At 49.1% G+C, this 24,346-nt stretch overlaps 2 protein-coding genes across 7 annotated transcripts in view; one reads left to right on the top strand and one right to left on the bottom strand.

Moving 5' to 3' along the window:
* Positions 1-677: 677 nt before the first annotated feature.
* On the bottom strand, positions 678-14,282 carry ACP1 (acid phosphatase 1). Of its 3 annotated transcripts, none has more exons than XM_016155833.2 (6): positions 14,149-14,282; positions 9,826-9,899; positions 9,625-9,738; positions 3,214-3,275; positions 1,712-1,817; positions 678-1,624 (listed from the first exon to the last, which is right to left on the bottom strand). In XM_016155833.2, exons 1-6 carry the CDS (start codon positions 14,189-14,191, stop codon positions 1,547-1,549), a joined length of 477 nt encoding a protein of 158 aa, XP_016011319.1. In that variant the 5' UTR covers positions 14,192-14,282; the 3' UTR covers positions 678-1,546. The 3 variants fall into 3 exon arrangements, 2 of the variants coding, with proteins under 2 accessions (XP_016011319.1, XP_016011320.1); XM_016155834.2 differs by lacking the exon at positions 9,625-9,738 and adding an exon at positions 9,464-9,577 and having other exon boundaries at positions 14,149-14,280; XR_004951961.1 differs by lacking the exon at positions 678-1,624 and having other exon boundaries at positions 1,791-1,817; positions 9,464-9,738; positions 14,149-14,280.
* Positions 14,283-14,376: 94 nt separating this feature from the next.
* SH3YL1 (SH3 and SYLF domain containing 1) overlaps positions 14,377-24,346 on the top strand; it is a 29,449-nt gene continuing 19,479 nt past the window's right edge. Inside the window, exon 1 of one of the 4 annotated variants that reach the window (XM_016155832.2) lies at positions 14,377-15,073. In XM_016155832.2, the coding sequence (XP_016011318.2) occupies position 15,073 (1 nt within the window). In that variant the 5' untranslated portion in view covers positions 14,377-15,072. The remainder of the gene's footprint in view (positions 15,074-24,346) is intronic. The other 3 variants (XM_016155829.2, XM_016155830.2, XM_016155827.2) reach the window with 3 other exon arrangements.

Here is a 24,346-nt window from a genome sequence, read left to right as displayed (position 1 = left end):
ATAAGTTTTAAAGTGCTCTTATTAACCCTGTGTTCTAACTGTGGTTAGTTATGTAACTTTCTTCCCCCAATTCGTTACTTTTTAGAGATATCATGATGATTTTATAAATGTATTTAACCTCTCGTTTCCTGTATGTCCTAGAATCTCAAATTCCATAGGGAGCTGGATACACGTTTAGCTGACTGCCCCCTGACACACCCTCCCCAGTCTTGCTGCCTCCACTGTCCTGGAGCAGTGGGGGCACGTGTGATTCAGGACTGAATGCTTCCACGTAACACTCGTGACACTAAGGACAGGAAGCCCCAACACCCTGGCAGGCAGCTGTCCTCTGGTCCACCGAGACTCTGGATAGAGGACTGACCTGTGACAGGGTTCTCCAGGGTTTCAGGTCAGAAGCCATGAATGGGGGGAAGACAAGGAAACTCACTCAGAACCAGGATATGCAGGGGGCCAGCCAGGATATGAGACCGCACACCTGCTGACGACGGGGTCAGGCAAGGATACTCAAGTTGCAGGGCCTCGAACCTCCTTCATGAATAGACATTATTTTTATCATTTTACATCTTAAACTGAAGATAAATGCACATACAACATCGCAGGTCATTTGAAAGGGATAATAAAGCCTTATTTTCTAATTTTTCACTTGCAAATATAAAAGCAGACAACAGACTAACATCTTAGTTGTATTTTTAAAATTGTCCCAGTTTATTTTGAAAAGTATTTTCTGACATACAGCCATATGAATTTTAGTTATCTCAAAGTACATAGAAATTAGCTATGTTTGCCTATAAATTAAACATTGACAAAAGAATACTTGTTACGATATTAATATTTTATTCTAACAAAAAAGAACTTTCCCACCTTTTTAATTATTCTTCTCACCTAAGCTAATTTATATCTGACATTTGGGCTGCATATGTATCTAAAAGCAAACATGTTCCTCAAACCAAGCATAATACAGACCAGCATACACGTGTCCTTCTTTTCAGATTTAATTAAACGTCCAGAGGCAAAGTGGCTCAAATGGGAGCACATAAGATGACCTCATGAAATAAAACAGGCAAAAGCGAGGAAGTATTAAAGGTGCTAATAATTCTATAGATCTCTTTCCTAAGTCGTAAAGATGCAGGTGTGCATGAGAGTGTGGGGGTCAACACGTGTCTAGGCTGTGAGCTCTGTGGACGGAGGTCCCGGCGCACAGAGGTGGTGCCGGGACAGAGGGTGTCCCTTATGGTGGCCCACGAATGTGGGCAGGAGGTAGAGCAGATCACTTACAACTCACACGGCAGCCGGGGCCTTAGAGCTGTTTTCCTGCGCTACGTTCTATTTGGTGGTTGCACGAGTTTTGTTTGTAACTGGAGTAAAGTGGACGTTCCCCTAAGCTAAAAATACTTCACGTGAATAAACTGAATCAGATATTTATTCTTTTGCCAAACACGACAGCTTCTTTCCATGTAGAATTATTTTAAATACAAGAAGCGTAGGTCAGCGAAAGCGCCAGCGCTGGCCTCAGCGGCTCCACCTCGACACGGCGCCGAAGCCGCGCCTAGCGGGCCTTGTCCAGGAAGGCTCTGCAGCACCGCACGCACTGCTGGTACACGGTCTCGAAGTCGGAGTCATTGCCCTGCGGGAGGGAAGGGGACGGCGGCGCCGCGTGAGGGGGCGGCGCCTGCGGGCGGGAGCCCGACGCCGCGCCCGGCGCTGTACTCACGTAATACGGGTCCTCGATGATCAGCTGCTTTTCCGGGTCGTAGCTCCCGAGCAGCTCGATCTTGGCTTTGCTGTTTTTAACCTGGTTACTCTTTCTGGTCAAGTCTCTGCGAAGTCAAGGCGGGGCCTCAGCTTCCGCGCGCGCACGCACCGCCCGCCGGGAGGCGCCGCGCGTGGCTTCCGGCTTCCGGCTTCCGGGTCGGCGCGGCCCGTCCCCGCGTGCGCATGCGCGCTGCGCCCGAGACCAGCGCGGCCGGGGCCCCGGAGCACGTCGGAGACGGCGAGCGAGAGGATCCCGTCTCGGGGACTTAACGAAGGTGACAACGCAACTCCGGCCGTCACTTCTGGCCTGGGGGCCCCGGCCACCACCCGGGGAACGGGCCCGCTTGGTCGCCCGCGGTGGCCCAGCCTCTGCCGGGGCTGCGGGGCGAGCGTCTCACGCAGCGCGTGGCCTCGGGCCCCGGAACGCGCTGAGTGCGGCCAGCGCCGGCCAGAGAGAGAACAAACGACGCTCACACCCGCGGACCACAGCGAAGCCCTTTCGGGGGTCCTGACTGACAGGCGCCCGCCGAGCGGCTTCCCCGCCACACCCGCGTCACCCGCGTTACCCGTTGGCGCGCGCCACCTTCGTACAGCCCGTTCCGCCGCTTCTGAACCTGCCACACGTGACGCGTCCATTTACTCCGGGCACGAGCGCGTTCGGTCACGCCGGGTTTTCCCCGGGCGGAATTTCCTCCTCGTGCGAGCGGCCCTCACCCAGCTGCGCTTCCCGAGGGCAGCGGCGTGAACAGGGTCCCCTCGCCGGTCACCGGAGCCGGCACGGTGACGGGCACACGGCCCCGCGCTCGAACGCACAGTAGAGGACGCGCTCGGTGGGGAGCGCGGCGCCCGTGGGGCTCAGGGCAGGACCGCCTCGGGGCGGGGGCCACCGTTCCGCCAGCCCGCCCCCTGCACCTGCGGACTGGGGCGCGGCCCGCACCCTGTGCCTGAAGTTCTTCTGGTAAGATGGGGTGACAACTGCGTGTGCTCCGGCACGCGGCACATGGCATCCTAGTCAGCCACTTCTAATATCCTAGTCAGCTTTTAATTTTTAAATCCATTAAGGCAATCAATAAATTGAGTAAAAAGTTTCCTTTTTTGTCAGGGTCAGCTATAAAGGGGGCATAAGATGAGAAAAACGATAAAACACCACAATGTCCATGAGTCACTACAGCGTGACAAAGTTAACTGCCCTGCGAAACAAGACACTGCTTTACAAAAAACTATCACAGCCCGGCTATTCTTCAAATTAAGCTAACTGGACTTTCCATTATCTAAAGGGTGTCTCTTTGTAATTATAACCAGAAGACAATCCTAAATTATTTTCTGAATTTCTTACTATTCTAAATAAATTCTGTATATTGTGACTATCACTTAATAAAAAAGGTCATTTTGGACAACAAACTACTTGGCCTATTACTAAAATGAGAGCTGAACAGAAATACCCTTTAAAAAGGTGATTACCTCAGATTGCTTTCATCCATACATAGTATATAATCAAATGTGGCAAAGTCTTCTTTGGTAACCTAAAATAAGAAGTCAAAAACGCAGTGTTTATATAATCAAGCCTAGAAAATCCAAAGCAATTTTAAAAAACTATATCAGAATCTGTTACATAAAAATTAAATTTAGGACACTTTAAAATGAAAAGAGTTAACCTATTTCTTAAAGTTATACTGCAAAGAAATTTTATAAAGTTCCTGGAGTAAATATGAAAGGGTATAATACAGAGACATAAAGTTTATACACTTTCAATTTCTGAGTACAATATAATTTAGTTAACATTAAAATACCACACAAATGAAAATGAAAACACAACCACCCAAAATCTAGGGGACACTGCAAAAGCACTCCTAAGAGGGAAATTCATAGCAACACAGGCCTACCTCAAGAAATGAAAATCTCAATCTAACCTTACATCTAGAAGAATTAAAAAGGGAACAAAGTCCAAATCGAGTAGAAGAAAGAGCATAATAAAGATCGGAGTGGAAATAAATGAAACAGATAAAAAAATAATAGGAAATATCGAAATTAAGAGCAGGTTCTCTGAGAATATGAACAAAATTGATAAATCTTTAGCCAAACTCAATGAAAAAAGAGGGTTCAAATAAAATCAGAAATAAAAGAGAAGCTGACGACACCACAGAAATACAAAGGATTATAAGCCAATACTATGAACAGTCACATGCTAACAAACTGGACAACCTTGAAAAAATGGATAAATCACTAGAAACATACAATCTTCCAAGACTGAATCAAGAAGAAACAAAATCTGAGACCAATTACCAGCAACAAAATCAAATCAGTAATCAAAAACCTCCCAATAAACAGAAGTCCTGGACCAGATGGCTTCACAGGTGAATTTTACCAAATAATCAAAGAATTAATACCTATTCTCAAATTATGCCAAAGAACTGGAAAACAGAGAAAGCTCCTAAACTCATTCTACAAGGCCACCATTACCCTGATACCAAAACCCGACAGACACCACAGAGAAGGAAAGTTACAGGTCAATGTCCCTGATGAACATGGATGCAAAAATCCTCAACAAAATATTAGCAAACCAAATTCAACAATACAGTAAACAGATCATACACCACAATAAAGTGGGATTTATTCCTGGGATGCAAGGTTGTTTTAATATCCACAAATCAATTAATGTGATAAACCACATTAACAAAATGAAGGATAAAAATCCTATGATCACAGCACTAGACGCATCCATTTATGATAAAAATTCTCGGGAAATTAAGGATGGAGGGAACATATTTTAACATAATAAGGACCATATGTGGCAAACCCACAGCTAACATCATATTCAACAGGAAAAGTTGAAGGCTCCTCATCTAACATCAGGATTGAGACAAGGATGTCCACGTCCACCAATTTTATTAAACATAGTATTGGAAGTTTCAGCAATAGCGATCAGATAAGAAATAGAAAGCATCCAAATTGGAAAAGAAAAAGTAAAACCGTCACTATTTGCAAATGACATGATACTATATACAGAACCCTAAAGATTCCACCAAAAAACTGTAAGTAATAAGTGAATTCAGTAAAGTTGCAGGACACAAAATTAATATTCAGAAATCAGTTACATTTTTATACATCAATAACAAACTACCAGAAAGACAAAGGAAAAAAATCCTGTTTATAATTTCATCAAAAAATACCCAGGAATAAATTTAACCAGGGAAGTGAAAGACCTGTACTTGGAAAACTAAAAGGCACTGCTGAAAGAAACTGAAGACACAAATAAATGGAAGTCTACTGTGCTCATGGATGTGAAGAATTAACATCATCAAAATGTTCATATTACCCAAAGAATCTACAAATTCGATCCCTATCAAAATACCAATAGCATTTTTCACAGAATAGGAACAAATAATCCTAAAATTCATTTGGCTCCATAAAAGATCCCAAATAGCCAAAGCAATATTGAGAAAGTTGGATGTATCATGCTACCTGATATCAAACTATACTACAAGGCAACAGTAACCACATAAATCAATGAAACAGAATACAAAGTCACACACATATGGTCAATTAATTTGTGACAAAGAAGCCAAGCATATACAATGGAGAAAGGACAGTGTCTTCAATAAATGGTGTTGAGAAAACTGGATACATGTAAAAAAAATGACATTAGACCACTTTCTTACACCATATACAAAATAAACTCAAAATGGATTAAAGAGTTAAATGTAAGATAGCTAAAACCACAAAACTCCTGTAAGGAAACACTTTGACACTGGTCTGAGCAGTATTTTTTAAATGTTTCCTTGGGCAAAGGCAACAAAAGGAAAAATAAACAAAAGGGACTACACCAAATTAAAAGGCTTTTGCACTGCAAAGGAACCATCAACAAAGCAAAAGAGCAACCTACTGAATGGGAGAAGACACTTGCCAATGACACATCCGATGAAGGATTAATATCCAAAATACATAAAGAACTGATATGGCTCAACATCAAAAACAAAAACAAAAAAAAACAACCTGATCTGATTAAAAAGTGGACAGAGCACCTGAATCAACATTTCTCCGAAGAAGATATACAGATGTCCAACAAACACATGAAAAGATGCTCAATATCACTAACCATCACGGAAATGCAAATCAAAACCACAGTGAGATACTACCTCACACCTGTCAGAATGGCTATTATCAATGCATCAACAAGTAACAAGTGTTGGTGAGGATGTGGAGAAAAGGGATCCTTCGTGCACTGCTGGTGGGACTGCAAATGGGTGCAGCCTGGAACACAGTATGGAGATTCCTCAAACAATTAAAAATACCATATGACCCAGCAATTCCACTTCTGGATATTTATCCAAGGACATCCACAAACACTAATTCGAAAAGCTATACGCACCCCTACATTCATTGCAGCAATATATGGAAGCAACTAGGAGTCCACTGATAATGAACGGATAAAGGAGCTGTCGTGCATATAGACAACGGATTATTACTCCGCCATGAAAAAGAATGATACCTTGCCATCTGCAACAACATGAATGGATCTGGAGGGATATTGTGCTCAGTGAAATAAGTCAGACAGAGAAAGACAAATACTGTATGATTTCACTTATAAGTGGAATCAAACAAAACAAAATGTGTGAACAAAACAGAAACAAACTCGAAGATACAGAGAACAAACTGATGGTTGCCAGATGGGAGGGTGTGGGAGAATCGATGAAAAATGAAAGAGATTAATGAGTACAAACTGCCAGTCATAAAACAGTCAGAGATGTAAAGTACAACATTCAGAATATAGTCAGTGATGCTGTAATAACCATGTATAGTGCCAAGTGGGTACCGGACTTATTGCAGTGATCACTTTGTAAGGCATATAAATGTCTAAATAATGTGTTACACACCTGAAACTAATACCACACGTTAACTATAATTTAAAAATAAGTAAAATAAAATTAAACGTCACACATTCTACCCCCTTCAGTATTTTACCCTATTTTTCACTCCACAAGTACTTAACATCCTAGCTCTGAGAAAAATGTGCTGGTGTATTCGACCATGACACACGTGTGTGACAATGGGTTGTACCAAATCCTGACATGTGTGTGTGTGATGCTGGATGTGTATCCAACAGAACTGCACACAGGTGTTCCCTGAAAGACACGCTCAAGAATATAAACAGCAGCACTGCATCCCAAACTGGAAACGGCCCAACGTCCACGACAGCAGACTGGACACCTGAACGGCAGCAGAGCTGTAAGAGGACACTGAACCTGGCACGAGCATGAGTGAGCCTCTGCCATGCGGAACGCCACAGAGGCTCAGAGGAGAGAAGCTGACGGGCTGGCACCCTGCAGCATCCACTGCCGTCAGGCTGGGAAGACAGGACGGACTTTTAGTGGTGACCTCTGGGGGAGAGGGGGCAGTGCTGGTCATGCCGTAAAAATGCACTGAGCTCACACGGACAATCTGTGCACGTATCGGACGTTTACTGAAAAGAGGAAAGAATGCACAATAAAGTAAACATCCCACCAAACTGCCCGGATGTGAGAGTCCACTCAGAGAGCTGACTGCATTCATGAAAAAAAAAAAAAAAAAAAAAAGCCCTGAATCTACTCTGTTTATTAAACCCAAGTGGAAAGTACTGGGGAAACTAACATTTTAAAAAATAGAACAGTTCTCACACAAATTGTGACTACTGCTAAAGAGGAAACCTGTAAATATTAGCAAGGTTCTAAAAAATTAAAGAGCTGATATAATACTGATTTACAAAACACACCTTGCCAGTACCTTGAAATTTCTGAAAAATCATTGAGAAATTTTCTTAAAAGCGACAGGAAAAGAAAAAGGCAAAAGACAGATTCTGTAGAAACACTAATTCTAAAACTGGTAATTACAAGTATTCTTAAAAAATGGAAAGTTTCTAGCTTTGGTTTTTTATGGCATGTGTGTTTAAAATACTTCATTTGTACCCACTTTTATTATATAATAGTGTATGAAAAATCATCCAATCTTAGTGAAAAATAGAAAATGTAAAAGTATGACTGCTCACAATTCTGAAGAACTCCTCAAAATAAATCTATACTCTTTAAAAAAAAATAGAAAAAAAGAAACTAGCAATGTCTGCAAAAGCTTGAAGAAATTAGGATGGACAAAAGATAAAATGTTTATTTACTCTTCTGTCCAATGAAAATTCCATTTAAAAAAGTCAGGTCCTTACGTAGTGAATTTAAATAGTAAATTGTTAACACAGAGAGCCCAGTGACACAGCTAGAAATCAGAAGGTCACAGATCTCAGAGTCGATGCATCTAAGCCAAACATGATGTGTATCACTAACATCTGAGCCATCATCAGCAGATTAAAAGTATTTCTCAGACGATTGTTTTGTGAATTTTCTGGCTCATACCTCACTATGTTTTTATTAAAATAAACAAACTGGTGGTCGAATCCCAGCTCCACCGTTTAAAGCTGTGTAACCTTCATTAAGTCATTTATTTTCTCTCCAGAACTCAGTTTCTTGATCTGCAAACTGAGTTTACCAACTACTCCCTTTCCTAATGAAAAAATGGAGAGGAGAAAAATTGAGACGAACAAAATTAAAAATACAATGCTGTATGGCAAAGCAATCTGAACAGCTTTGTAAGATTTAGTACAACGATTAAAGGACCTTTATCCAGTCTTAAAAAAAGTTCTGGTTCAAGCACTAACAGTAAGTCACTGTCCTCACACTGCCGTCCACACTTGTAAATGTGTGACAATTGACAACTGACGCAGCCTTGTTCTGAAGGCCTCAAAAGCCCATCTCTGGACGTGGCCTGTGTCCTCTGATGCTACCCACAGCCTTGCTATGCCGACACAGCCAGCATTTCTCTGGGTTAGATACAAAAGCAAGTGACAAGATTTAGCCTGATTTTTAAAAATGAATCTCCATAAAATAATCACAGTGATAAAAATAACTGTCTCTGCAGAACAATGTACAAGGCATTTTGTATCAGAAATGGAGCCAATTTCTTTAGGGGCTGGTGCCTGTGGTTATGGAAGGTTCCAGAACATACACTTGTAGCAGCTAGCTCCTAGTGACAGATGCCACAAGGCACCCATGGGCTAGATGTCTCCACTAGGACTGCTGCACCGAAAACCTCACACTCTCCCTGGGGTTACCAGGTGGCCATTCAAATTAGTTAAAAATTAAAGTTCAGTCCCTCCAGCATAGCACAGCCACGTGCAGCTTGCACACTGGACAGAGCACACCTCCCTGGAACGTTCTCCTGGGCAGCGCTGCCGGACCCACACCCAGAGCGTGACTGCCGAATGCAACGTGTCCCCGCAACACGTGTTCCTCACTCCGAAGGCACCTGCCGGATGAGAATGTTCCGTGTACGTCACAGAACTTTGTCCTGGCACCACAAACTGCTAAGGACGCAGACTGGACACGAAGACTCAAGTGTTTAAAAACCGCACAGGTAAAAACCGACAGGAGACCACAGCGAGGCTGTTCAGCGTTTAGCCAGGGCTCTCTCTGTTAAAAATTATGTAATTACGTGTGTTTTGATAAGTCAATTCCAAAATCCCCAACATCTTTTGGAACTGTGGAAGCAGAAGTGAAACAAAATAGGTCAGTGTGGCAGGTAAACTGACCAGAGGGAAACACACTCATGCACAGGTGAGTCAGGCAAGCCGCTCGCAACTCCTCAAGTCGTGGGACCCTACATACAAGAAATCAAACGAGGTCTCTTCTACCTGTCTTGCTTTATGGGCTGTGTCAATGCCATGGTTTCTTAGGCAGCTCACAGCTCTGGGATCTGGTGACCGGCCCACGTTCCAGTCAGAAACAGCGCCGCTGTCAATGACCCACTGCAACACAAAACACACAAGTGCACCTTCAAGTCCCAGTACGGTACCTGCCGGGCAATGTGACTCATGGGGACACCGTGCTTCTTCATGCAGTTCTGCCCTCGGTAATCGGGAGGGTTTCCTAGCTCATACGTGGATGTCGCTGCGCTGTCTATCCTCCACTGCGGGGGAGAAAAAGATTTTTTTTCGCCATTTCCTGCCCCGAACGCACTGAGGTTGGCCTCGTTAAGACAGCGAGTGGTACTTACAGTATCTGAAATGTTCTGATCAGTCACAAGTTTTCTGAAAACTGCTTCTGCAATGGGTGAGCGACAGATGTTACCTTAAAAAAGGGGAGGGGCAGAAAGTGAGCATCGGGTTTGATGGGAGGGAGGGTGCCGACTCCCTGCATGATCCCGACCCACACTCTGCGGCCCCGAGGGGACCCGGGGCGGCCACAGGAGTGTGGAGGAGCGCGCACCGCGCCGCGGCCGGCCAAACCCACGTTCAACGATTTCATAGCAACTGTCCAAGTACTTAGAGTGCAAAGGACAAGGACATCGGAACAATCACGACCAAAGCACTGCTTATCAGTGACCTCAACGTGAGTCATGAAGTCAACAAAGTGGGCTGCAACCAGTCAATTTTAAAATGAGAAACAAGAGTTAAAACTATGCACCGCGGCGCGGGGCGCGGCTCACACCGAGGCGCTGCTCCTTCCCAGGAACACACCCAGTCTGCCCGCAGGAAGCCGTCCCGCACCGCCCGCACCTCCGGGAGTGGGGCACTGAGTTCAGGTACCGCTGCCAGGCCTCCCAGGCTCAGCTGCACGTCTGGGGACCTCCAGGGCCACCCTCACTTCAGCCCACAGTCCCACAGGTTCGGGAATTCTCTAGAAGGGCTCGGATTCAGGAGATGCTATACTTATAATCGTAGTTTTATTACACCTGAAAGATGTCAACCAGAGCCAGCCAGAGTGCGAGCCCTGGGCAGACCCTGGAGGAGCCCGGACAGGGGGCTTTCTGGTCCCCAGGCACACGTCCCGTCTTGCTGTCAACATGCAGCAGCACTCAGCCCTGCCAGCCCAGGATGCTCACCAGGGTTCCAGGGCTGAGGGTTTCCCGGGTTTTCATTAAGTAGCCACGACTGAGGCTGGACTCAACTTCCAGCACCCCGTCCATATCCTCAGCAGCTCCACGCAAGCCCCCAAACACCCCACACACTCCTACCGCTCCCCCAAAACTCAAGGGGTTTGGAGTCACCTCCCACGAGCCAGGACAAAGGCCATGCCTTTCATCAGGTGGGACCAAATTCCTTGCTACACAGGGGAAAAAAGACATAAAATCTCAAAATATTTCTACTGCGTGCCAAGTAATTTACAGGAGATAGTTAACTATAACATAAAGGAGGAAAGAAAGGACAAGCAGTATTCTACAAGATCACAGGAAAAGATTCTCAAAAGCATAAACAAGGTAAGAAAATTTCTTATCAGAAGAAAGGAGGGAGGGGACTTCACGGGCACAGGCTGAGGTGGGCATTTAAACAGGGTGATCATCTGCTTCAGGTACTGAGAGTAAACACCTGTGAGCTGACGGGCCCAGGGACCCCAAGCCGCGGCCAAAACTTGGACTTGACGTATCCATAGGAGAAGAAAGGCAAGGTTTGGGGAGAAGAGTAAGGAGATCTGTTCCACACACACATTTTGCATGCCTACTGCTGACGAGTCGAGCACCAGCCGGGGCGGGAAGGGAGCAGCTGTCGAGGACACTGGCCCTTGGCACAAGGCAGAAGAAGAGACGGAACCCAACGAGACTAACAGGAAACAGCAAGGAACAGACAGAAAACGGAGGGAAAAGAGAACCTGCTAGAACAGACAGCATCAGATGACAGACTTTACTCTCTACTCATATTAGAAGCTTCTGGTTCATACTACTACACAGAATTTGGATCCTGTAAAGTGCTGTGAAACAACTCATTTCCCACTGTAGGAAACCAACTCACTGACGTAACTACAATATTCTTCAATTTCTACATGAAGACTGGAATTTGAATGCCGTATAGACATTGTGTTGTGACGTTTTTCCTTTCGACATCCTAAATTTTTGTTTAATTTTTAAAACAGGTATTATCATCCCTACTATTTTAATTACTGAAAGGTTTCCTATAGATGTGTCTTTATTTACTTCACCATATAGCCTGGGGAACACTTTTAACAGCAATCGCCATTTGCAAGTTAAGACAACAGTTAATTCTTTGGAACTCTAGGGTAGATGTCTAATTTCTCAGCAACTAAAGACGTAAGTAACACACTGTCTCACCCCTTTATAAATAATTCTGATTAACTGTAAAATAAGTTTTCCCACAACAAAACAAAAACATGGACTATTCACTGCCTTAAAGTTAAGGCATATTCATCCGCACTTTTCTCCCAGATAGCTATATTTACAGCAAGATGATGTGTGTCTGTCGATATGGACAGAAAGTTTACTACTACAAAGATTAGAAATAAAGTCATAGTACCTAAAAGAGCAATGGACAAGACATCTTGCTTGCTTATAACTTGCCCTCTTGATTTCAAAGGCTGATATCACCAAATCAATATTAAAGATGGAGTACATCAGTAAACCACAGTGCTTCAGGGTTCACCTACGGAAAAACTGTGAAACTCGAAAAGTCACCTTCAAACTTCTTCCAAGAAAATTTTCAATCTGTTAAGTCCCAAGTTCGCCTTTTCCAAATTAGGCAGCGTAATATGTACTTATGCAACACCTTCATCTCAAGGACAGACTAAGAAAAAAGTTAAGTTCTCCAAGGGTACGGGGTGTGTCTGTCTTGCCCAGGGCGGCCCCCAACACCCGGGACAGCGTGTGGCACACACACAGCACTCACTCACCACCCACTTGGAGCAAGAAAGTCACCTGCCACCACGAACATGCAGTGTCACCTCCGACCGTGACGGCATATTCCCCTGTATGTCTCTATCTCAGGAAAACATAAACCCAGTTAATAATCTTGCAACGACAAGGCGCCCAGTCCCTCGGTGTCATTAGCCTAACCAGTGAAAAACATCCACTCTTCAGTCTCAAAAAGGTCCAAATACAGGCTTTGAAGGAATAAAATTTTTACACTGCAAAGATACACCACCCTCACTGCCCCGTGCACAGGCACCAGGGGAAGTGGCATCGAGCCAGCCGCCACCCCGGAGCCTGACCATGCCCCACCCGCCGCACACACTGCGATGTGTGGCCACTGTCCTCCGTGGCCCTCCACCCTCCCAGTCTAATCTCAGTGCCACAGCTGAACGCTTCTTTTCAAATTTCCCACTTCTGCTCCAAACCCCACGAGGGCTGGGTTGGGCCAAGTCCTCACATGGCCTCACCGGACCTGTCCACCTTAGGCCTTGAAACAGGGGTCCAAAACATGGCTCGTGGCCCACCTTCGTGTACAGCCCACAGAGCTAAGAATAATCTATACAGTTTTAAATAGATGGGAAAAAACCTCAAAAGTAGAATATCTCGTGACATGAGAAAATTACTTGGGATTCAAACCCCCGTGTCCATAAATAACGTTCTACTGGAATGCAGCCATCCTCGCTGGCTCCTCAGAGTCTGCAGACCCGGCCCCAGCCGCTCACCGCTCACCGGGGCGAGGGTCTGACGCCCCCAGCTGCACTCAGGCACTCGGCAGTATCCATGGGAGCGCGAGGGGCCCGCAAAGCCATCACTCCAATTATCTCCCAGTCCTCAGGCACAGATGAGGGTCCTGGCTGAAGGAGGCTGCTGGCCCCTAGGCCCAGCCTGTGGACTCCTGCCGACTCCTGGGTGCCCTCTGGGACCACCGTCCCTTTCCAAACACCCTGGACTTGCCTCCGCAGGAAATGCAGACTCATCCGAAGATTTTAAGTAAGAGGGCTACTGAGGGTTCAGCGTTGAGGTTAGGGTGCAGAGTTGAGGGACGCAGCTCTGTGGAGCCTACCCAGGGAAGAATCCTGAAAACTAAAAGGAACACGAATTCTACTCTGAGAAGGGAGGCTAACTTGAAATTCTCAGAATGAAAACAATTCTGAGCGGGAAGGTACCTGGAGGGTACATGTTAAAAGCACCTTCGTTCACCGAGTCACGAGTCTGATTACAGAAGTCTGGAGAAGCGGGTCTCCTCGGGTTGGCTTTTACAACCGAAAAGCCCTAAACCCTTGCGCTCCATCTGCCTTTGGCTCAGATTCATTTATAAGCGTGGGCCACGGAAACCAGCCAGGAAACCAGTGCTGTCACGGGTCTCGGGGCCCTTAAGAGAGTGAGCACCGGTCCAGCCGCTTCAGGTCTATCCAACGAGGGGCTAACGGGGGGGATCCCAGGCAGCTCGTAGTGAGGGTGCTGCGAGTGAGAGAGGGAGCCGGGGCTTGGAGAGAGGCCCGGGCAGGTGAGGGGACCCGCCCGGGGCGCCCCAGCTCGTCCTCGGGGTCCGGGTCCCCAGCCTCCTCCTGATCCCCGTTCTTGGCCCAGCGGCGCGGCCCCGCGGCGCAGCCCAGGGCGCACGAGGCCCACCCCAACCCTCCGGGAAACTCGGCGTGGGCTCGACCACGGCCAGCTCACCCAGACACACGAACAGCACCGACTTGGGGACCCGCTCGGCCATCTTCCCGCGCAAACTCAGAGGCGCCCACTGACCTCGCAAGGGCCCTTCTGGCGCGGCGCGTGCGCACTGCGCGCGTCCCGCCCCGCGCGCCTGCGCCGTGCGCCTCGGCGGGGCCCTGCGCGTCGGGCGCCGGCGGCGCGCCGGGGGCGGGGCCGAGCGTCGCGGGGGCGGGGCTTCCTGGAGGGGCGGGGCCGAGAGCCTCGGGCACCCGGAACGCGCCTTCCGGAAGGGGGCGAGGGGCGCGGTCGCAAGGCACCTGGCCGCGTGGGCGCCCAGCGAGGCAGAGTTAGGGCCAGGCTCTCCGGAGTGGTCACACGGGTGTGTAGGAGCGCGCCCGACCCCCGGCCCGGTGCACGAGAGGGGCTGTGGGGGCCACAGAGCCCCACCCGAGGGGCGAGATCCTGAGCGAGTCTCCGCGGCGCTTGGAGTGTGAGGGGCGTCTCAGGACTGCGCCCTCCTAGTTTTAGGTGAACACCCCTTCTCCTCGGGCCTCGCGGCCGGAACACGAGGCTCGTCGTCAGGGGTGAGCGGGATCCGCTCGGGACGGGGCCCCCTCCTGGACCGAGACCCCTGTCCCGCCCCCAGTCCCCGGGGCGGAACCGCAGCTCGCAACCGTCCGCTCTGCCGGAGATGTCTCGATTCCAAGGATGTGGGATGCTTTAGAAGCCGCCTTGGGACTGACAAAGTTGAGCACACACCTTCCCTAGCTGCTACCCCGGGGGTTGAGCCGGTTCTGCCCTGCGTTACCTGTGTCAGGTGTGCGCTGCGCTAGGGCCGGTCCCTGCCCTGGGAGGCGGAGCCGAGCGGAGTGTGCCCTTCCTCTTCCTGGGTAGGTGGCCGCAGGTGGAGGGGCGCCGGAGCGGAGCAGGCTCGGGGTCGCAAGTGAGTACAGGTGTCAGCGACGCCGCTGAGCCTGCCCTAGATCGGGACCACTTCCTCCTTCCCCTTTAAAAAAAGTTCTGGAGAGGGTAAATCTTCGGCAAAAGGGGCGGAGAAACGATGATGTTTCCGGGATTTTTTTGGTTACGCATCTACTGACCCCGAGATCGAGCCTCGAACTGTCAAAAGTTAAGATTAACCAGTTCCCTTGGACTCTCCCACTGTTCTTTTGATTCAAGTCTAGCGCCAACCATTTCACTTGTAGATCATTTTATGTTATTTGTAAATATCTATTATTTGAAAATCCACAAATTAGTGTCTTTTCGTTTCAATAGATGACATTCTAGAACTCTGTCATGATGGTTCGGGTTTGGCGCATGCTGGACTCTTGGGGGCAGGAGGCAGAAAGATGCAGTAATGTCACTTAAGTGGAGTGCCAGGCCCTCCGCGCTATCACCTGACCCTTGGGGAACCACTTTGGGGTAAAGAGGTCGCTGAGAGCAAAAGAGTGGGCAAAGGCTGCCACTAGGCCCCCTGTGTATCTGCGCAGATGGTGATTTTTCCTTGTATGAAGAAGTATGAAACTGCTCTGCATTTGTAAATGACAATAAGGAAGTGAGATTTACCCTGCTGGGTGGAAATTTGTCGTTTTTCACTGCATTTCAACAAATACTTTAGTGTCACCACTGCTGCTACTAAGTCTGGGTTGAAAAGAATGATGCAGACATGGGACCCCTGCTCACGGGGAGTCAAAATCTGATGAGCCCAGATGTGCTGCATGGTTTTCCTCAGGAGCATATTTATTAGGATGTGGAATTCCGCATAGCCACTGACTGTGGACTTGTTTACAGACTACTCTGTTGGAGGTTAAATAATCCAAGTAGTTTGTAACTTCCACCCAGTTTATCATGTTTAAGAAGAATGAGTTATTTGGTCTACTAATGTTCTATTTAAACAAAATTTCTGTGAAATGTGTAAATACTACCCCTCATCTTTTGCAGGATTGGAGAAATGATTTGAAAGAAATCTTTGCTCTTCAAGGGCAATTAGAGGCTTTTTTTCCATTTAAGAAATATTTATTCTTAGGAGATTTCTCACTATTCAGAAATAAGGGTGTGGTGTTTCAAAAGGAAAGAAAGCTGATGCAGGTAGAAGGGGTTCCATAATGCTGTCTGTGCCCACGGTGGCCACAGAAAGCCTTGTGCACCTTATTCGCAAACGCATCATGATGGGACACAATCCCTGCATTTTAAGACCTAAGCGCACTGCGTTTTCTGTTTTTTTGAGAAGAGTCTGTTTTCTACACCAGATGGTCTGACTAGGGTAGCACGTGTGGTCCTGCTCCAAGCCAGGGACTTCGGGTTTGAAAAGGGTAGAGTAAGCAGAAATCAAAGGTTTTCTAGGCTGAAAGTTCTGTTTCTCCCCACGCCCTGCACCTGGGGTCAGAGGAGCTACGGAAGCAGCCCCTGCCATTCGAATTCAAATGGTGAGTTTGGATTAGGAAAGTTAATGATCTGACCAGGAAGGTGGTTTTTGATGTCTAGAACTGAGGACTTTGTCTCTTTAAGTCAAAGGCAGGAGTCAGACTGAGGACGCTGAAAAGTAAGAATTGGTTTCAGAAGCAACAGCCACAGTTACCAGGCAGTGGTGTTCATGATAAAGGTTCTGAGCGAGAAGCAACATTTTAAAACCCTTTTAAGGATTGCATAGATAGTTAAAATTTCTTTTATTTCGGCTAAGATTTAATCAATTCATTCTAACTATTTCCTTAGCAGCATTCTAGTTCCTTTGATTTTGGTTGGGATTTTATCAGATCAGTGAGTTAACCTCTATTTCATGTAAATTATAAGACTTAATAATTTGATTAATGTCTGATTAATGGAAATTTGGAAAACCATTTCTAAACTTCTAAATTTTTCCCTCAAAATTAGCACTCCATTGAGAAAAATGACATAATAGATGCTTGTGGATGGAAAGGGAGTTTGGTGAACCCTGAACTCTGGCGAGGAATGGGGGAGGGGCCGTTGTGCCAGACACTTGGTAGAGGGTAGACTGGAAACTAGTCAGTTTTCTCGCTCCTCACACTCACCTCCTCCCCGCCCCGCACCCCCCTCCCCCACCCCACCACTGTGTGAATTCAGTTCAAGTAGGGTTCTAACGTCCTTGTTTGCCCACAGTGGCCCAGGCCTAAGTTTATGGCCCTGTGATCAATATGTAAATTATTTCTATATTTTAGGCTCATTTCAAACTTTTGAGATTTCCAAAGTAAAAATTTTCTCCCTAATATTTTATAAACTCTTCTTAATCAAAAAAACTTTTCTTAGTATGAAATATTTCAAATATTTTAATTACTTTTTTAAAAAACTGTAGAGTTAAGTTTCTTAGCTTGTGGTTTGGCAGCCATTCTTCTCTTAGGAGGAAACTCACATGTTTATAGCAAATTCTCTTTGCCTTGGAATTCAAGAGCCTACAGACTTTTAAGGATGTTCAGATGTCTGCCATGATTTAGAATTTACGAGGCTTCATTGGTAATGACCGGTATCTTGGTAACTTCAGCAGCGTAACGATGTCAGCATTCTGATCAGACCAGGCCCCCTGTGTCTCAGGGATCATAGTGCCCTGGTTTGATGGTGGGGACAGGAATTGTGACAGGAAGTATGGCTTATATCTAAGTTGTAATTGTTTGTTGGCTCTTCCAGGGAATTTCACTGTGACTCTGACCAGGCAATAGGACGCTATCAGAAAGAGTCTATATTATTAAAACAAATTAGTCTTTTCTATACTTCCGCCGCACACAAGCAGCCTCGTCAATACCTGGTCACAGCGACATGGGACAGTGTTTGAACTCTGTCTCCAGGACGGAGCCTTGTGGTCACCGGGGCCTGTGGTCTGCAGGCCTCCTGGTCCACTCGAATCCCCCAGTGTTTACAGAAGAGGCGTGGCCATCCGAGGGCCGGATGTTTGCAGTGGCCGCTCTCAGCGTGAAATTTGCTTACTTGGCTGGTTTAATTCTGCTTGGGTGAGGGAGTTCACAGGAGAAAGTCTTTGGGGGGAGGGTACGATTTATGTACCCTTCACTGTGCTTTGCTTGCACATGTCAGAAAATCTCATCCAGGTGCCACAAGCCAAAAAGCGTTTTCCGGTCCCGATGACTGAGCAGTTCAGAGCCACTCGGGGCTTCAGCTGTGGCCAGCCCTGGGCTCCAGTGCCAGGCTAGCAGCCCCCCTCAAGAGCTCCTGGGCATGGCTTTGTCCTCAGGCTTCCCACTCGAGATGACAGAATTTTGCAGCAAGTGCCTGGGGAAAAGGTAGCTCTGGCCACTCCCACACTAGGCCTCAGTCAGATGCTGGCCATGGAGCCGCTGCGGCAGCGGAGTTCTGCCAGGGCCGCAGGAGCAGCTGCAGGCTCCCCTGCCTTGGGCGAGGGGCAGCCGAGGTGAGCCGGACAGGCCTACGCCGAGTCTGCGGTCAAGATGCACACTCCCCTGGGGTTCACAGAAAGGACACGGATGGCTCTGCGTCCCGAATCACAAGAATCACGCTCGACGCCAGAGCGTGAATGTTTATTTTGGGTCCAGTTTGGGTCTCTGTGTCCCCCCGGGGGCGGTCACGTGTCAGGGTGAGGCCGAGAGGCGGCAGGAGTCTGCGCCGGTGCTGCCCACGCTCACCTGCGTCCGGCCTGCCCCTGCCGTCGCCCCTCGTGCCCAGGGGGCTGCCCCACGGGGCCTGGCTTCATGCGCACGGTTCCGGTTCCAACAGCCCAGCTCTGCAGGGAGCAGCCCTGCGGTGCGCCGTGGGCTGAGCCGCGCTCACCTGGTGGTTGACCCTTCTCCCCGCGCTGCTTCGTGCTCCCTGCCCTGGAAGGGCCTGGGAAGGACCTTTTCCGGGTGGAAGAGTAGCAAGCAGCTGTAGCTTCCCTGCGATGCTCCTCGCTCTCCAGGCCCGGGGGCGCTGCAGAGTCGGCAGGCAGGGACTCCGTGTTGCCCAGTGTGTGCTCTCATGAGTACGCAGGATTTCCACATGAACGAACCTTTTCCAGTCCTCACAGGACTGGACGTTTAATTCCCCAACACCACATGAAGACTCTGTTCATTCGATAGACATCGACTGGGCAGTTACTATGCGTCACTATGGCACATGTTGGAGATATTACAGTTGCTAAAACCGTCGACATGCTGACTCTACCCCCATGGCCCCTGCATTCTAGGGGCTGAAGCAGAGAGGTCAGAGGCGGAGGCAGGTGATGGATGGGCACGATACCAAGGCGGATATGATGCAGAGACAGATGGGTAGATGGTAAAGGAGACGAGCGATGTCCGTCGCAGTGGCGCACGGACGGTGAATGGTGCGTGGCAGGGGCAGGCGGCCGCGGCGTGACGGACAGGGACGGCAGGGCAGCCGCGTGGGCAGGCGGCCGGCGCACCGGGTGCCGCAGCGTGACGGACGGGGACGGCAGGGCAGCCGCCTGGGGCGCGGCGCAGACCGACGTGTGGGCTTCGAGGGCTGAGCTGGCACTCAGATGGGTCTTGCCTTTGGGGAAGTAACCACAGGTGTTCGAGAGGGGGACAGAGGAGCCGATGAGGTGGCCCTGGGCTAGATGCCGCAAGCACCAATGCTCTCTGGGTCCGGCTGGTGCCAGGGCAGCAGTGAGGTGTCCTCAGAGGGAGCGGATGCGGAAGGTTTGTTTTCTGGTAGGGTGGGTGTGGGCATGACAGAGACAGGGAGGTCACAGCTGGCCGGGTTTGAGCCTGAGCTCCCCAGTGAGACCCACCTGGATAGGAAGCCCGGGCAGCCGGCCGGGGAGGAGGCGGGCATTGCTGGAGATGCGTACAGTGGGTCGAGTGGGACTCGATACTTTGAGTCTGGAATTGGGGGGAAGGTTAAAGAACAGACTAAACTTAGAGAGTTATCAGGTGTAAACGGTGCTTAAAATCACAGGCCCTGAGGTCCGAGTGTGAGTAGAAAAGTGAGGAGCTCTGGGGAGCACGGAGGGCCCTGAGCGGAGGTTGGGGGTAGTGCTGGCCTCTGCCTCTTCACTCTTTTCTGGAGGCAGCTCAGGTCAGCAACTTCAGCAGCATCTTAAAAACAATGCGGCTACTGAGCCCTCCCTGACCTCCTAGACCAGACACTGGTCTCCTGGGTTGCTGCTCCTCAGGTCACTGGTGGTTTTTGGTGGCCAAAGTGCAGGGCAGGCTCGGCTGCCCCAGGAAGGCTGGTCCTGAGCCCCTGGGCCGTTGGGGTCTTCCGGGTGCCGTCGCGCTCGGGCCCAGCAGTGGAGCGCGGCCGGCTGAGACTCGGCTCTGTGAAGGGTTTCACGTGCAAGCAGCATTTACATTTGGAGTTGAGTCGTAGCTCAAGAGGCAGAGGTTGGCAGTTTTTCCTTAAAGGGCTGACAGGACGCATCAGGCCTGTGGGCCAAGAGGCAAAGCTAAGGACTTCCAGACACTTACGTAGCAAGAGAACAAACTTCCTCAGGTTTTTTATTGATGAAGATCGAAACACCATAACTGATAACTTTTTCCTGTAATACAAGCCTACCAGTGGGAAGAAGGCCACTCTGCGGGGAACATTTGCTGCTCGTGGTTCAGAGTTCACGACCCTTGTCATCAGAGCGGGTTACAAATGTTTAGCTGCTGTCGGTAGGTCCGGATGTGAGGGCACCGATTTTGTCGTTGAAAATATTCTTCTTCTGATTCAGCTATTAAACATGTAAAAACTGTGCTTACTCTGCTGGCCAAAGGACAGGTGGTGGCTGTGCCTGGCCACCGTTTGGCACTGTCCTTCACTGCCTCCCGGCTCCCAGGGCGCCCTTCCCTGCGCAGGTACACCGCGGCGGCAGGCCAGCCGCAGTGCTGAAACGGGCCAGGAGGGGCTGGCAGGGGCGGCAGGCTCTGTGGCTTGGGTGGAGAGAGTCGGGGGGCACCAGGAAAGGCCCCTACGCCTGTGAGCCGGGGCCTCCGCACAGCCTGAGGTCTCCTATCCCCACCGCACGCTGCCAGCCACCTGCACCCCAGGGTGGCCTCTGCTGGCCCTAGTCCTCTGAGCACCTTGCGGGTGGGAACGCGGCCCCACCCCGACGCGAGGGGACCAGGCCCTAACAAACTCGCCTGCTGAGCCAGGGGGCCCTGGCAGCCACACCCTCTGAGGGCGACAGGAGGGTGTGGCCAGGGCGGAGGACAGCAGGGCAGGGCGCTGTCACCGGGCCGGTCAGAGCACTTGGTGGAGCCAACCTGTATCTGTTTGTCCCCGTTAACATGGAAGCAGCGAAACCACCGCTTTGCTATTCAGAAAGACTCCAAATACCGTGTAATGAATACTGTGTCTTCACAGATAAAATGTGAGCATGCAGCATGGTCGTGTTCGATAAGTACCGATTTTTTGGCTTCCCCAAACTAATTAAGTGATTAGAATGTATATGAAACAAGTCAAATCTAGTTCTAAGAAAATGGAAATTACAAATACTTCACCTTTCTTCTTCAGCAAATGCCGAGGGGAGACCAGAAGCAACTTGCCAGTGTCATAGTTATGTCAACAGTGTAAACATGACCCGCAGTAACAAGCCCCAGATCTCGGCTAATCAGCAGTAAGAGTCACGTCCCCCTCACTGCTGGTCCAGGGTGGGCGTGCGGGCGGCGGCCTCCAGGCCTCCCGCTGTGCCCTCAGAGGTCCCGCCAGCCAGCCAGCGTCGGGAATGAGAACAGAAAACTGTTTCGCTGTCCTGGCACAGAAGAGACACAGTCATCGTCCCCGTGCGGTGGCCTGCGGGCACAGGGCCGCACTGCGATGTGGACAGCCCACGGACAGGTGGCCAAGGAGCTGCCCCCGCCACACAACTGAAAAAGCAAACTCTCTGCATGCGCCTCACTCACTCTGTGAAAACGAGGGTCCTGTCGCCTCATCACGGACACGAACAGAACGAAGAAAACAGACATCTAGTCACAGTGCAGATTACAGGCAGCGGCTCGCTTTTCCAGTCGGGCCCAGTTGGCCTGGGCGCCGCCGCCCCTGGCGGTCAGGATGGGTCGGAGCCAGCTTCCGCCTGGCCACACTTGCCAGTCGTGGCTCCCAGACTGCCACTTGTGTCGGGACTGTTGGAGATTTGGAAAATTGAAAAACACCCCTTACCACATGTTTTTTTTGATCACTGCAGAATACCAAAAAGCAGTCGTATGTCGCTAGGACGTCACCTCATGCCATGACTGAAAGCTGTCTCCTTGAAGTGTGCTTCAGAGGCCCAGATGTCTATGTAAATATGTTCACTTGGTATTTATCTAGTTTGTATTTTTTCCAAGACTCTCTAAATCCAAACTGTAATCAAAGCATTAACAGTAGGAAAATTTAAAGACTGCTGCTAAATCGGCATAACTTGGACCGGGCATCGTAGGCCGCACACTTGCCACTGCGGATAAAAGTCGCGACTCTGGGAGTGTTTCGGTGCCGTCCTCGACACGGGGTGGTTCGGTTTTAAAGTACGTGATTGATTAAAGGTCCGTTCCCTTAATATATAAATCAAGAAGAGAAATGCACCCATAATTGGACAAGAAATATGAAAAAGATTTGACAGAAATGGGAAGATACTCAGTGTATCATAAAAGAACAAAGCCCGCTGAGAATAACAACGAAACGTGTCCCGGATCTGCCGTTCGCCCTAAATGGTGAACTTGGAGCATCTGTTTGCACGTGCTGCGCTCAGGGGTGTGGGTCCCGGGGGTGGGGGGCAGCTCCATGGCGGCCACTCTCCTGCCTGCGGGCTCTTCCCAAGGGCGGCACCAGGAGGAAGACCCAGGCAGCTGGGATTGCAGAGTGCCGAGGAGAGGAGTTGAGAGAAAGCTCAAGAAACCTGCGGACGGACCACTTGGGTCCTTGGCTGAATCCTGCGCACTTACCGGGGGGGTGGGCGGGGGTACAACTTTGAAGGCAGAGAACTGGCCACCAGGGGCTGTGAGGCTAACAGCTCTGGGCCCAGGGGGATGGGAGGTGCTGGGAGATGCAGTGGCAACCAGTCAGCCAGTCAGAGTGGACAGAGCTCATTAACCCCCGAGAGAACTCAGCACAGAGCCGGAAGAGTCACATGGTACCTGCCCTCCGGGTCAAACAAGCCCTGAGAAGCCAGAGCTGCCGGCAAGCCGCTCACCGCCAGCTCATACGCTGTGGCCACACTCACGTCAGCAGCCCCAGCTCCTGCCAGAAATGGTGACCCATTGCTAGGGGCCCAGCCAGAACAGAGGAGCCACCGCCAGACCAGGGTGTGAAAGCATCTTTTGCAATATGCTTGAGGATTTAAAGGTCAACATGAATAAGGGCAGGGATGGGAGGAACAGCCTAATGGAACTTTCTGAGCCTCCCAAGACAGCCCGTGACGTGAAATGCCCGCCGATGGTCACAACAGCGGATTTACCCCCCGGGCTCTTGGGGTCTCTTTGCCTGTGACGTGGGGACGGCCCAGCCTTGTGCTTCAGAGCTGGGAGGATTGCGTGAGATGTTCTGACAAGTACTCGCCCCTACGAGCCCATGGAGCCCCGTGGCGTTGGGTGCACAGTGCGCCACGCACGCTGGCCTTCGCCGCTTGTGGTCAGTCGGCACTCAATTCTGAGCCTCCTGGAATTTCACTGATGAGAATCTGTGCAGGCAGTTCACACGTTTTTGACAAAAATAGCCAAAAATATTAAATATCATCTATTACAGACCATTTTAAAATACATCTTTTGTTAATTCTTAAATTTTTAATATTTTTATTAGTATTGAGATGAATTAAGAACTACAGGGAGAAGGTACATAATTGGGAGAATAGACCAGATTTTGTTTGAGATCCTTTAGAATCCCATGATTTTATAATTTCTAGGATTTTTGAGAATTTAGGGTTTCCCAATCTCAGAGTGAATTTAATTTATTAGAAAAATAAAGATGAAACAGTAATTGAAGATTTCTGGTTTATTTCCTTTGTCTGGTAGGGTATGATTTGTTAATGCTCACTTGTGTGTGAAAAAATGAAATTACTGAAGAACCAAAGTAACTCCATTTTGTGACGGGCCTCCATTTTAGCCATTCCTGGAAATTACTGTGTGAACGCGTGTGTGACCATCACTATGGGGACGCTATAGGGACGGTAGCCACCCCCCAGTCGACCTGTAAGAATGGCCCTGGAATTCCCCTCCTATCGTTCGCTAGGTAGACCTCCCCCTGCGGCTACCTGCCCACCAATGTCTGTAAAGGTCAAATTTGACTTACCAATCCTGCAACGCCAAGACCTGTCACCCCGGCTTGTAGTTTTTTCCCT

Source organism: Rousettus aegyptiacus, unplaced genomic scaffold (genome assembly GCF_014176215.1).
Source record: "Rousettus aegyptiacus isolate mRouAeg1 unplaced genomic scaffold, mRouAeg1.p scaffold_m13_p_7, whole genome shotgun sequence".
Taxonomy (NCBI): domain Eukaryota; kingdom Metazoa; phylum Chordata; class Mammalia; order Chiroptera; family Pteropodidae; genus Rousettus; species Rousettus aegyptiacus.
Note: the sequence above shows the minus strand (reverse complement) of the source record. Positions and strands in the feature narration are given on the sequence as shown.